Genomic DNA, 14,133 nt, shown 5'->3' on the forward strand with positions numbered 1-14,133 from the left:
CTGCCAGTAGCTGCAGCTGGATACACTTCCCACACACATGGTCATCAGGGACACCGGAAGTGTCCCTGATTTCCCACATAGTGCAGGAGGAGCATACCATGGGGCCAAGCTCTCCTGCCATGACTTACCCTTTAATTAATTTAAATTAAATCAATACCACCAATTATACAATTAAATGATATACTCAAGGGCCCTTGTTTCCTAGCGCTCCCCGCTACACAACAGAGACCTTAGAAACTATAACCACAAAATTAAGACCTTCTAAACTTTATAAACTATGAACCTTAACTGTCAAACTATGGAGTAGTATGAATACTCACCTGGCCGTACTCCCCCAATCAGCTGCTTCCTCCTGCCCGCATCACGTTTTGAATCATGAAGTGGCTCTGGAACGCCGCCGCCGGTCTGTGAGATTGGTAAGCCTGTGAAAAAAAGCCCGCGAAAGTGTGTTTAAATACTCACTGAACCTCTGCTCTCACCGCTCCTGACACTGGCCTGTGAAAATACTCCTGCCCCAGAGGGCTGTGGAGGCTCAGTCATTGAGTATAATCAAGGCTGAGATCGATAGATTTTTGGATTCATGGGGAATCAAGGGATTTGGGGATCGGGCGGGAAGGTGGAGATGAGGTAGAAGATCAGCCATGATCTTATTGAATGGCGGAGCAGGCTCGAAGGGCCGAATGGCCTGCTCCTGCTCCTATTTCTTACGTTCTTAAGAAAGCTGTTTGCTATAGCCTGCTGCCCCACGACAAATACACAGAGGATTTCAGTTACGTGGAAAGACTGGAGAAGCTGGGATTGTTCTCCTTGGAGCAGAGAAGGTGCAGCGGAGATTTAATAGAGGTGTTCAAAACAGGAAGGGTTTTGATAGAGTAAATAGGAGCATGGGAACAGGAGGAGGCCATTCAGCCCCTCCAGCCTGTTCCGCCATTCAATGAGATCATGGCCGATCTGTGTCTTAACTCCACCCACCTGCCTTGGCTCCATATCCCTTTGCTTTTTCTTTAAGTTTGATACTATCTTTAACTTTTTTAGTTAACCACGGATGGTGGGTCCTCCCCTTGGAATTTTTCTTTCTCGTTGGAATGTATCTATTCTGTGTATTCTGAAATATCCCCTTAAATGTCTGCCGCTGCAACTCTATTGACCTATCCCTTAACCTAATTTGCCTGTCACTTTAGCTAGCTCTGCTTTCATGCCCTCATAATTGCCCTTATTTAAGTTTAAAATACTAGTCTTGGACCCACTCTTCTCTCCCTCAAACTGAATGTAAAATTCAATCATATTATGATCGCTGCTACCTAGGGGCACCTTCACTATGAGGTCATTCATTAATCCTATCTCACTGCACAATACCAGGTCTAGTATAGCCTGCTCTCTGGTTGGTTGCAGAACGTGCTGTTCTAAGAAACTATCCCGAAAACATTCTATGAACTCCTCAACTAGGTTACTTTTGCCCATCTGATTTTTCCAGTCTATATGTAGATTAAAATCCCCCATGATTATAGCCATACCTTTCTGACAAGCTCTCGTTATTTCTTCCTTTATACTCCATCCTACCGTGTGGTTACTGTCAGGGGGCCTGTACACCACTCCCACAAGTGACTTCTTGCCTTTATCATTTCTCATCTTAACATGCAGGTGCAGCAAGCAATTAGGAAAGCAAATGGTACATTAGTCTTTATTACAAAAGGATTGGAGTATAAGAGTAAAGTCTTACCGCAATTATACAGGGCCTTGGTGAGACCACACCTGGAGTATTGTGTACAGTTTTGGTCTCCTTACCTAAGGAAGGATATACTTGCCTTAGAGGGAGTGCAACGAAGGTTCACCAGACTGATTCCTGGGATGGGGGGATTGTCCTATGAGGAGAGATTGAGGAGACTGGGCCTATATTCCCATGAATTTTGAAGAATGAGAGGTGATGTCATTGAAACATCTACAATTCTTACAGGGCTTGACAGGGTAGATGCTGGGAGACTGTTTCCCCTGGCTGGGGAGTCTAGAACCAGGGGTCACAGTCTCAGAATAAGGGGTCGGCCATTTAGGACTGAGATGAGGAGAAATGTCTTCACTCAGAGGGTGGTGAATCTTTGGAATTCTCTGCCCCAGAGGGCTGTGGAGGCTCAGTCATTGAGTATAATCAAGGCTGAGATCGATAGATTTTTGGACTCATGGGGAATCGAGGGATATGGGGATTGGGCGGGAAGGTGGGGATGAGGTAGAAGATCAGCCATGATCTTATTGAATGGCGGAGCAGGCTCGAAGGGCCGAATGGCCTGCTCCTGCTCCTATTCCTTATGTTCTTAAGAAAGCTGTTTACTATAGCCTGCTGCACCATGACAAATACACAGAGGATTTCAGTTACGTGGAGACTGGAGAAGCTGGGATTGTTCTCCTTGGAGCAGAGAAGGTGCAGCGGAGATTTAATAGAGGTGTTCAAAACAGGAAGGGTTTTGATAGAGTAAATAGGAGCATGGGAACAGGAGGAGGCCATTCAGCCCCTCCAGCCTGTTCCGCCATTCAATGAGATCATGGCCGATCTGTGTCTTAACTCCACCCACCTGCCTTGGCTCCATATCCCTTTGCTCCCTCGTCTAGCAAAAATCTATCACTCTGGGATTTAAAATGATTAATTGAGCTGGCATCGACTGCTTTCTGTGGGAGAGGGTTCCACACTTCTACCACCCTTTGTGTGAAGAAGTGTTTCCCAACTTCTCTCCTGAATGGCCTGGCTCTGATTTTAAGGTGATGTCCCCTTGTCCTCGACTGCCCCACCGGCGGAAAAAGTTTCTCTCTATCTACTCTACCAATTCCTTTCAAAATCCGAAAATCCTCAATCGCTCCTTAACCTTCTAGAGTCCAGGGAACACAAGCCTAGTTTATGTAATCTCTCCCTCATAATCTAACCCTTGGAGCCCGGGTAACATTCTGGTCAATCTGCGCTGCACTCCTTCCAAGGCCAATATATCCTTTCTGAGGTGCGGTGCCCAGAACTGTACACAGTGCTCCAGGGAGTTCCTGGGAGTTAATGTGCGTAGGTCCCTGAAGGTGGCGGGACATATTGAGAGAGTGGTTAACAAAGCATATGGGATCTTGGGCTTCATAAATAGAGGTATTGAGTACAAAAGTAGAGAAGTTATGCTGAACCTTTATAAAGCGCTGGTTAGGCCACAACTGGAGCCTTGCGTCCAGTTCTGGTCACCACACTTTAGGAAGGATGTGAAGGCCCTTGAGAGGGTGCAGAGGAGATTTACCAGAATGGTTCTGGGGATGGGCGATCTTAGCTACAAGGACAGGTTGGAGAAGCTGGATTTGTTTTCATTAGAGCAAAGGAGGTTGAGGGGTGATTTGACAGAGGTGTACAAGATTATGACGGGTTTGGATAGGCTAGACGGGGAAAGGCTGTTCCCACTAGTTGATGGTACAAGGACTAGGGGACACAGATTTAAGGTTTTGGGCAAGAGATACAGGAGGGATGTGAGGAAAAACTTTTTTACGCAGCGAGTGGTGAGGACCTGGAACTCGCTGCCGACGGAAGTGGTGGAAGCGGAGACACTCAATGTTTTCAAGGGGAGACTGGATAGGCACTTGAGGGAAATAAACTTGCAGGGCTACAGGGATAGAGCGGGGGAATGGGACTGACTGGATTGTATACAGAGATCCGGCTCGGACTCGATGGGCCGAATGGCCTCCTTCTGTACCGTTATGACTCTCTGGGGTCTAACCAGGGCTTTGTATAGCTGTAGCTTATAAGGAGAAACTGTTTCCAGTGGCAGGAGGGTCGGTAACCAGAGGACACAGATATAAGGTCATTGACAAAAGAACCAGAGGCGAGGTGAGGAGAATTTTATTGACGCAGCGAGTTGTTGTGATCTGGAATGCGCTGCCTGAAAGGGCGGTGGAAGCAGAGTCAATAATAACGTTCACTGGGGAATTGGATAAACACTTGAAGGGGAAAAATTTTCAGGGCCATGGGGAAAGAGCAGGGGAGTGGGACTAAATGGAGAGCTCTTTCAAAGAGCCGGCACAGGCACGATGGGCTGAATGGCCTCCTTCTGGGCTGTATGATTCTAGGAGCCACTCCTAGAGTGGAGTGGTGCCCGCAGGGATCGCTTGGCAGGAAATTGGGAGGAGGCGGTTCACACGCTGACAGCACCTAATTTCGAGACGCTGTCCTTTTAAAATTGGTCCTCCACAGGCAAGGAGTGACTCGGTCCCTTTAATGAAAATCACATTGAAAAGGAGAGTTCCTGTCCCTTTAAGAGCCCTCCGCCTTCCATTCCCACCTTTTTCGTAAAGTCTTTGAAATTAATAATAAATGTTGATGCAGAAAAAATGTGAGTGTGTCTGACTGTATTTTAGTGAGTGTCTGTGTGTCTGTCTGACTGTATGTGTGTGTCTGTGCAGAATAGCATCATAGAATGATACAGCACAGAAGGAGGCCATTCGGCCCATCGTGCCTGTGCCGGCTCTTTGAAAGAGCGATCCAATTAATCCCACTCCCCCTGCTCTTTCCCCAAAGCCTTGTAAATGTTTTCCCTTCAAGTATTTACCTCAATCTCTTTTGAATTATAATATTGAATCTGCTTCCACCGCCCTTTCAGGCAGCGCATTCCAGATCACAACAACTTGGTGTAAAAATCTGTTTCCTCATGTCACCTCTGGTTCTTTTGCCAATCGCCTTAAATCTGGTTTCTGTCCCTTCAGCCATTGGAAACGGTTTCTCCTTATTTACTCTCTCAAAATCCATCCTGATTTTGAACAACTATCAAATCTCCTCTTAATCTTCTTTGCTTAAGGAGAACAACCCCAGCTTCTCCCGTCTCTCCACGTAACTCAAGTCCCTCATCCCTGGTCCCATTCTCGTAAATTTCTTCTGCACCCTCTCTAAGGCCTTGACATCCTTCCTAAAGTGTGGTGCCCAGCGGAAGCCTAGCCAGTGTTTTATAAAGGCTTAGCATAACCTGCTTGCTTTTGTACTCTATTCCTCTATTAATAAAGCCAAGGATCCTGTATGCTTTTTTAACAGCCTTCTCAACTTGTCCTGCCACCTTCTAAGATTTGTGTACATACACCCCGAGGCCTCTCTGTTCCTGCACCCTCTTTAAAACTGGACCATTTAGTTTATATTGCCTCTCCTCATTCTTCCTACCAAAGTGAATCACTTCACACTTCTCTACATTAAATTTAATCTGCCACGTTTCTGCCCATTTCACCAGTCTGGCTACATCCTCCTGAAGTCTGTTACTATCCTCATTGTTTGCTACATTTCCGAGTTTCGTGTCATCTGTAAATGTTGAAATTTTGCCCTGGATCCCCAAGTCCAGGTCATTGATATATATCAAAAAAAGCAGTGGTCCGAATCAATGTTCACGTTAAGTTGCGCGGCCACGCAGCGGTCTGGAGGTCCCGCGCAGCCGGCTCACCGCCCTATAAATGGAATAAACGCGCATGCGCGGAAATTTGAATGGGCCGTGCAGCCCGTTAAAGGGGCCACGCACCTCAAAAAAAAAGAGGGAACATTGGTCCTAATACCGACCCCTGGGGAACATCACTGTTTACCTCCCTCCAGTCTGAAAAGAAACCGTTCACCACTACTCTCTGCTTTCTGTCCCTTGGCAGAAAATTGGGAGGGGGCGAGAGCAAACAGCACCTGATTTCTCGCCAAGCACTCACGGGAGCAGGGGATTAGCCCTACTTTAAATGTCAGTCTCTTACATGTATATTATAAAAAGGGAGACGCAGTCCCTTTAATGAAAATCACAGTGTGCCTGTCCCTTTAAGAGAACCCCCACCACTCCCATATTTCTCAAAGTGCTTAAAATTAATAATTAAAAATGCTGGAAATTTATATTTTAAAAATTAATTCAGGGAGAAAAAGTATTTTTACTCACAAGTATTTGCTCCAGAGGATTTTTGTTTCTGCTATATCAATTTGAAAACATACTGTTTTTTAAATGTATCTTCTGCAACACAAGATTAGTTTGAGCTGTAAAATGTGAAAGGAACATTAAAAATAAACTTTCCCAGGCTCACAGATCCTGAGCAGGCCCATTTACAAAAAGGCGGCAGGCCGATCCGTCCAATGAGCCGGTTCCAGGTCCCGCCTCCTCCTTCGCCGCGATTGGTTGCAGGACCAAAGCCCCTCGGTCGGTCCTTCAGGCTCCGCCTCCCCTCGCTCATTGGTGGAGCGCGCACGTTGGAGGAGCAAACATAGAAGATAGGAGCAGGTGTAGGCCATTCGGCCCCTCGAGCCTGCTCCGCAATTCAATGAGATCATGGCTGATCATCCAAATTCAGTACTCTGTCCCTGCCTTCTCCCTATATCCCTTGATCCTTTAGCCTTAAGAAATATATCCAACTCCTTCTTGAATATATTTAATGAACTGGCCTCCACCGCCCTCTGTGGTCGAGAATTCCACAGGTTCACCACTCTCTAGGTGAAGAAATTCCTCCTCATCTCAGTCCTAAATGGCTTACCCTTTATCCTTAGATTATGACCCCTAATTCTGGACTCCCCGGCCATCGGGAACATCCTTCCTGCATCTAGTCTGTCCAGGCCTGACAGAATTTTATAGGTTTTGATGAGATCCCCTCTCAATCTTCTAAACTCCAGCGAGTACAAGCCCAGTCGACCCAATCTCTCCTCATACATCATTCCTGCCATCTCAGGTATCAGCCTGGTGAATCTTCGCTGCATTCCCTCCATGGCAAGAACATCCTTCCTCAGATAAGGTGAACAAAACTGCACACAATACTCAAGGTGCGGTCTCACCAAGGCCCTGTACAACTGCAGCAAGACATCCTTGTTCCTGTACTCGAACCCTCTTGCTACGAAGGCCAACATACCATTTGCCTTCTTAACCGCCTGCTGCACCTGCATGCTTACCTTCAGCAACTGGTGCACAAGAACACCCAGGTCTCTTTGCACCTCCCCTTCTCCCAATCTATTGCCATTCAAATAATAATCTGCCTTCCTGTTTTTGCCACCAAAGTCGATAACCTCAAATTTATCCACATTATAGAGCATTTGCCATGTTTCTGCCCAATCACCCAACCAGTCCAAATCGTACTGGAGTTTCACGACATCCTCCTCACAGCATACCCTCCCACCCAGCTTTGTGTCATCTGCAAATTTGGAGATACTACATCCAATTTCCTCGTCCAGATCATTGATATATATAGTGAACAGCTGGGGTCCTAGGACCGATCTTTGTGGTACCCCACTAGTCACTGCCTGCCACTCGGAAAACAACCCATTTATTCCAACTCTTTGCATTCTGTCTGCCAACCAGTTCTCTATCAAAGTCAATACCTTGTCAATAAAATTCTGTCAGGCTTGGACAGACTAGATGCAGGAAGGATGTTTATGATGGCCGAGGAGTCCAGGACCAGGGGTCATAGTCTAAGGATAAGGGGTAAGCCATTTAGGACTGAAATGAGGAGGAATTTCTTCACCCAGAGAGTGGTGAACCTGTGGAATTCTCTGCCACAGAGGGCGGTGGAGGCCAGTTCATTAAATATATTCAAAAAAGAGTTGGATATATTTCTTAAGGCTAAAGGGATCAAGGGATATGGGGAGAAGGCAGGGACAGGGTACTGAATTTGGATGATCAGCCATGATTTCATTAAATGGCAGAGCAGGCTCGAAGGGCCGAATGGCCTAATCCTGCTCCTATCTTCTATGTTTCTATGTAGTACTGACAATCCGACAGTGCAGTGCTCCCTCAGTACTGCCCCTGCGACACTCCCTCAGTACTGACCCTCTGACAGGGCGGCGCTCCCTCAGTACTGTCTCTCCAACAGTGCGGCGTTCCCTCAGTACTGCCCTGCCTGCAGTGCAGTGCTCCCTCAGTACTGCCCCTCCGACAGTGCGGTGCTCCCTCAGCACTACCCCCCCAACAGTGCGGCGCTCCCTCAGTACTGCCCCTCCGACAATGCGGCACTCCCACAGCATTGCTTCCCCCGACAGTGCGGCGCTCCCTCAGTACTGCCCCTCCGACAGTGCGGCGTTCCCTCAGTACTGCTCCTCCGACAGTGCGGCACTCCCTCAGCACCACACTGGAGTGTCAGCCTCGCTTTATATGCTCAAGTCCCTGGAGCGGGATTTGAACCCACAACCTTCTGGCTCTGCTATCCACTAAGCCACAGCTGACTCCAGTCTTTTACACAGTTTCATCATAACTTCCTTGCTTTTTGCACTCTGCGCCTCTCCTAAAGCAGGGGAGTTATGATGAATTGTTAAACAGTTTTTTTTGCAGAGTGACCAAGGCTGTCTGGAGGAAACAATTGTGCATTTGAAAGCAGCTTGTATTGTGAAGCTTGTGCCCCTTTGCCAGGCCCGCTGCCTGCGGCCCCTCTCCCAGATTCCAGCCCCAGCTCTGTGCTGACTGAGCTGCTCTCACCTGGGGACAGCGCGTCACAATCGGCCCCAGCGCACCTGAGCTGGAGAGGAGGCCCCGCCCCCTTGCCGCGTCGCCATTGGTTGGAGGACCAGGCCGCCCAGTTCAGCCCTCCCACCTCAGCCCTCGCCCTATTGGTCAGAGCTCCCGCCAATCACAGGCCGGGCCGGCCTCCATCCACCTGAATGGCCTCTTCCTCTGATGGCGTCACAAACGGGTCCCAGCCCACCAACGCCCGGGGAAGAAGGTCCCGCCCACTAGCCACGCCGCCATTGCTTGGAGGACCAGGCTGCCCAGTTCAGTCCTCCCAGCTGAACCCTCTTCCTATTGGTCAGCGCTCCCGTCAGTCAGAATCACATTCCTCCGTCTCACTCCACCATCTCACGCAGCTCAATCCGCTCCATTCGGCGTCCGCGGAGGTCCCGCCCGACTCTCAGGTTTGGTTTTTCTCGTATTTTAGTTTATAATCTCGCTCCGCTCCCCCCTCACCTCAATTTAAATCGATTCCCCAACACTTTACCCCGGCCGCTGAATCTGCCTCTTCCCCGGGCCCGGCCTTCCGTCTTCTCCCCGGAGGCCCCGCACAGGCGCACTGGCAGCCTCCTTTTGTGGTGGACCGAATGAGCATGCGCGGCCCTGCCTCTCCACATTTAAAGGGACACCCACCCCCTGCACATTTAAAGGGACACCCAACCCCTGCATATTTAAAGGGACAACCACCCCCTGCACATTTAAAGGCACAACCACCCCCTCCACATTTAAAGGGACACCCACCTCCTGCACATTTAAAGGGACACCCAACTCCTCCACATTTAAAGGGACTCCCTCCCCCCCTCTCATGTCCTCTACTGTGGCGGAGGAATTCCTGGAGTGTTTACGGGATGGATTCCTGGACCAATATGTCGAGGAACCAACCAGAGGTCAGGCCATCTTAGACTGGGTATTATGTAACGAGAAAGGATTAATTAGCAATCTTGTTCTACGAGGCCCCTTGGGTCGGAGTGATCATAATATGATCGAATTCTTCATTAAGATGGAGAATGAAGTTGTTGACTCAGAGACTAGGGTCCTAAATTTAAATAAAGGAAACTACGATGGTCTGAGGAGCGAGTTGGGTAGGATTGATTGGGGAATGTCACTCAAAGGGTTGACGGTGGATAGGCAATGGCAAACATTCAAAGACCGCATGGATGAACTACAGAATTTGTTCATCCCAGTTTGGCATAAAAATAAAACAAAAAAGTGACTCAACCATGGCTAACAAGGGAAATTAGGGATAGCATAAGATCCAAGGAGAGGACATATAAATTGGCCAGAAAAAGCAGTAAACCTGAGGATTGGGAGCAGTTTAGGATTCAACAAAGGAGGACAAAGGGATTAATTAAGAAGGGGAAAATAGAATATGAGAGTAAGCTTGCAGGGAACATAAAAACTGAATGTAAAAGCTTTTATAGATATGTGAAGAGAAAAAGAACATAAGAAGTAGGAGCAGGAGTAGGCCATACGGCCCCTCGGGCCTGCTCCGCCATTCAATAGGATCATGGCTGATCCGAACCTAGACTCACGTCTACTTCCCTGCCCCCTCCCCGTAACCCCTAATTCCCTTATCAGTTAGGAAACTGTCTATCTCCGTTTTAAATTTATTTAATGTCGCAGCTTCCACAGCTCTCTGAGGTAGCAAATTCCATAGATTTACCACACTCTGAGTGAAGAAGTTTCTCCTCATCTCAGTTTTCAAACGGCAGCCCCTTATTCTAAGATTATGCCCCCTAGTTCTAGTCTCACCCATCAGTGGAAACATCCTCACTGCATCCACCCGATCAAGCCCCCTCACAATCTTATATGTTTCGATAAGATCGCCTCTCATTCTTCTGAACTCCAATGAGTAGAGGCCCAACCTACTCAACCTTTCCTCATAAGTCAACCCCCTCATCTCCGGAATCAACCGAGTGAACCTTCTCTGAACTGCCTCGAGAGCAAGTATATATTTTCTTAAATATGGAAACTGAAGCAAGACTTCCCTGCTTTCATACTCCATCCCCCTTGCAATAAAAGCCAAGATTCCATTGGCCTTCCTGATCACCTGCTGTACCTGCATACTAACCTTCTGTGTTTCATGCACCAGGACCCCCAGATCCCTTTGTATTATCTCCAAATTTGCAGACGACACAAAGCTGGGTGGGAGGGTAAGCTGTGAGGAGGATGTATTTGGACAGATTGGGTGATTGGGCAGAAACATGGCAAATGCACTATAATGTGGATAAATGTGAGGTTATCCACTTTGGTGGCAAAAACAGGAAGGCAGATTATTATTTGAATGGCAATAGATTGGGAGAAGGGGAAGTGCAAAGAGACCTGGGTGTTCTTGTGCACCAGTCGCTGAAGGTAAGCATGCAGGTGCAGCAGGCAGTTAAGAAGGCAAATGGTATGTTGGCCTTCGTAGCAAGAGGGTTCGAGTACAGGAATAAGGATGTCTTGCTACAGTTGTACAGGGCCTTGGTGAGACCGCACCTTGAGTATTGTGTGCAGTTTTGGTCGCCTTACCTGAGGAAGGACGTTCTTGCCATGGAAGGAGTGCAGCGAAGATTCACCAGGCTGATACCTGGGATGGTAGGAATGACGTATGAGGAGAGATTGTGTCGATTGGGATTATACTCACTGTAGTTTAGAAGATTGAGAGGGGATCTCATCGAAACTTATAAAATTCTGTCAGGTCTGGACAGACTAGATGCAGGAAGGATTTTTATGATGGCCGGGGAGTCCAGAACCAGGGGTCATAGTCTAAGGATAAGGGGTAAGCCATTTAGGACTGAAATCCGGAGGAATTTCTTCACCCATAGAGTGGTGAACCTGTGGAATTCTCTGCCACAGAGGGCGGTGGAGGCCAGTTCATTAAATATATTCAAAAAGAGTTGGATATATTTCTTAAGGCTAAAGGGATCAAGGGATATGGGGAGAAGGCAGGGACCGGGTACTGAATTTGGATGATCAGCCATGATCTCATTGAATGGCGGAGCAGGCGCGAAGGGCCGAATGGCCGACTCCTGCTCCTATCTTCTATGTTTCCCCTTTATTCTTCAGGGTGCCGGCCACGATCTCTCAGCCCGGCGCTCCTCTTGATCCAACACCCCGTTCCCCAGTGGCCCAGCAGGGCCCCGGTGTGCGCAGTGCCATGCCCCTCCCCTTTAATCAGGGAGGGAGGTCTGCTATAACATGGTGCTATGTGCCGACGGGTATGGCGACGTTACACAAAGCACCGTGAAATTCACTGGTAGCGCCTCAAGAGGGAAGGGAGCGCTTCCATTACCACCCCGCCTCCTGCCTGGGGCGCTACCACTGAATTTAATGCGCAGGGGCGCTAACTTTTTCAGGGCGCTAAAATTAGCCCCGGTGACGTTAGCGACCCAAAGGGGGCGCCACCGAATTTCCCCCTAATAGTCTAAATGGGCTGGAGGAGCAGAGGGATCCAGGGATACAGATACACAAATCACTAAAAGTAGCAACACAGGTTAATAAGGCCATTAAATAAAAAGCACTGGGCTACATTCGTAAAGGAGCCTCCAGTTCCGTGTCTAGGAGCTCTAAACCATGGCAGAGAGCAGCTGGGACACATTTCTCACACGCCTCGAGATTAACCCGCACGGCAACTTTGCTGTCAGTGAAGAGAGACGAGAAAGACCAAAGTGCCGTTTGCCCCTCTCAGTGTGGCCCTGAAGGACAGTGTCCAGGCTGGAGTTCTGTTCCCACCGTATGATCCTCCCCCAGATTGTCCTTTCTGAGCTCCAGCCAGGTGATGCTAAACACTGAGGTGGGAAAGAAGAAAATCTGCAACAATGTGTTTAACACAAAGCTGATTTATTTGACATCTATCCAGAATATTAAACTCCAGCCCAGTTCCCGGACTTATTAACATCAGCAGAAACAATCCCCACCTGTCAGAATGAACATGGTTCAGTCCTGGATGTGATTAACAGCAGCAACAACAGAATCCAATCCCTGCAGTCACTTGTGAACTCGCTGGTGTGTCAGTAGGTTGGATGACTGAGTGAATCCCTTCCCACACTCAGGGCAGGTGAACGGCCTCTCCCCAGTGTGAACTCGCTGGTGTCTCAGCAGGTGGGATGACTGAGTGAATCCCTTCCCACACTCAGGGCAGGTGAACGGTCTCTCCCCAGTGTGAACTCGCTGGTGTGTCAGCAGGTGGGATGACTCAGTGAATCCCTTCCCACACTCAGGGCAGGTGAACGGCCTCTCCACAGTGTGAGTGCGCTGGTGTGTCAGCAGGTGGGATGAGCGAGTGAATCCCTTCCCACACACGGAGCAGGTGAACGGCCGCTCCCCAGTGTGAGTGCGCTGGTGTATAGTGAGCTCAGATGACTGCCTAAACCCAGTCCCGCAGTGAGAGCAGGTGAACGGCCTCTCCCCAGTGTGAGTGCACAGGTGTACAGTGAGGTCAGATGATCGCCTGAACCCAGTCCTGCAGTGAGAGCACCTGAACGGTCTCTCATCAGTGTGAACACGTTGATGGCGTATCAGTTCCCCGGACACTTTATAGCACTTCCCACAGTCCGAGCATTTAAAAGGTCTCTCATCAGTGTGAACTCGCTGGTGTATCAGCAGGTTGGATGAACGAGCGAATCCCTTCCCACACACGGAGCAGGTGAATGGCCTCTCCCCAGTGTGAACTCGCTGGTGTGTCAGCAGGTGGGATGAGCGAGTGAATCCCTTCCCACACACGGAGCAGGTGAACGGCCTCTCCCCAGTGTGAACTCGCTGGTGTACAGTGAGGTCAGATGACTGCCCAAACCCAGTCCCACAGTGTGAGCACCTGAACGGTCTCTCCCCAGTGTGAACACGTTGATGGTGTATCAGTGCCCCGGAACTTTTAAAGCACTTCCCACAGTCCGAGCAGTTAAAAGGTCTCTCATCAGTGTGAACTCGCTGGTGTCTCAGCAGGCGGGATGAATTAGTGAATCCCTTCCCACACTCGGAGCAGGTGAACGGCCTCTCCCCGATGTGAACGGTGCTTTTTGCTTCCATATTCAAAGGCCGATGATATTCAGTTCCTGATGAATCGAGTGAGTGTCAGATCTTGACGTGATGTTTGGTTTGAGTTTCCTGTCTGCAAATCCTCCCCTTCTAATACCCTGTAAAATGAATTTAAAACAGGGAGCGTGAGAGAGAACCCACTAAAGAGGCAGGTTGTGAAATTGAGCTCCATGAATCTGGTCATTTGTGGGGCCGGCACTAGAAAAAAGTGACCATGAAAGCTGCCGGATTGTCATAAAATCCCACTGGTTCACTAATGTCCCTTGGTGAAGGGAATCTGCCACCTGGTCTGGGCCTCTGGCCTCTATGGGAGGAGAGAGAGAGAGAGAGAGGTGGGAGTGGGAGGGGGTGAAGGAGACGGACTTTATACATCTGCAACTCGACCAGAACTTTGACAGAACCTCCAAAACCCACAACCTCCAGCACCTAGAAGGACAAGGGCAGAAGGTGCATGGGAACACCATCACCTCCAAGTTCTCCCAGTCACACACCATCCTGACTTGGACATATATCGCCGTTGCTACATCATCACTGGGTGAAAATCCTGGAACTCCTTACACAACAGCATTGTGGGAGTACCTTCACCACACGGACTGCAGCGGTTCAAGAAGGCGGCCCACCATCACCTTCTCAACGGGAAAATGGGGATTGGCAACATATTCTGGTCTTGCGAGCGACG

General features: G+C 48.9%; 1 protein-coding gene across 1 annotated transcript in view; it reads right to left on the reverse strand.

The window, feature by feature from the left end:
• Positions 1-14,133, reverse strand: part of LOC147084163 (uncharacterized) — a 47,131-nt gene that overhangs the window by 14,011 nt on the left and 18,987 nt on the right. Inside the window, exon 2 of the mRNA XM_085979839.1 lies at positions 12,420-13,552. Within this exon, the coding sequence (XP_085835965.1) occupies positions 12,420-13,445 (1,026 nt within the window). The 5' untranslated portion in view covers positions 13,446-13,552. The remainder of the gene's footprint in view (positions 1-12,419; positions 13,553-14,133) is intronic.

The sequence above is a fragment of the Somniosus microcephalus genome, unplaced genomic scaffold (assembly GCF_052327205.1).
Source record: "Somniosus microcephalus isolate GS21.2 unplaced genomic scaffold, FLI_Smic_1.0 scaffold1, whole genome shotgun sequence".
Lineage (NCBI taxonomy): Eukaryota > Metazoa > Chordata > Chondrichthyes > Squaliformes > Somniosidae > Somniosus > Somniosus microcephalus.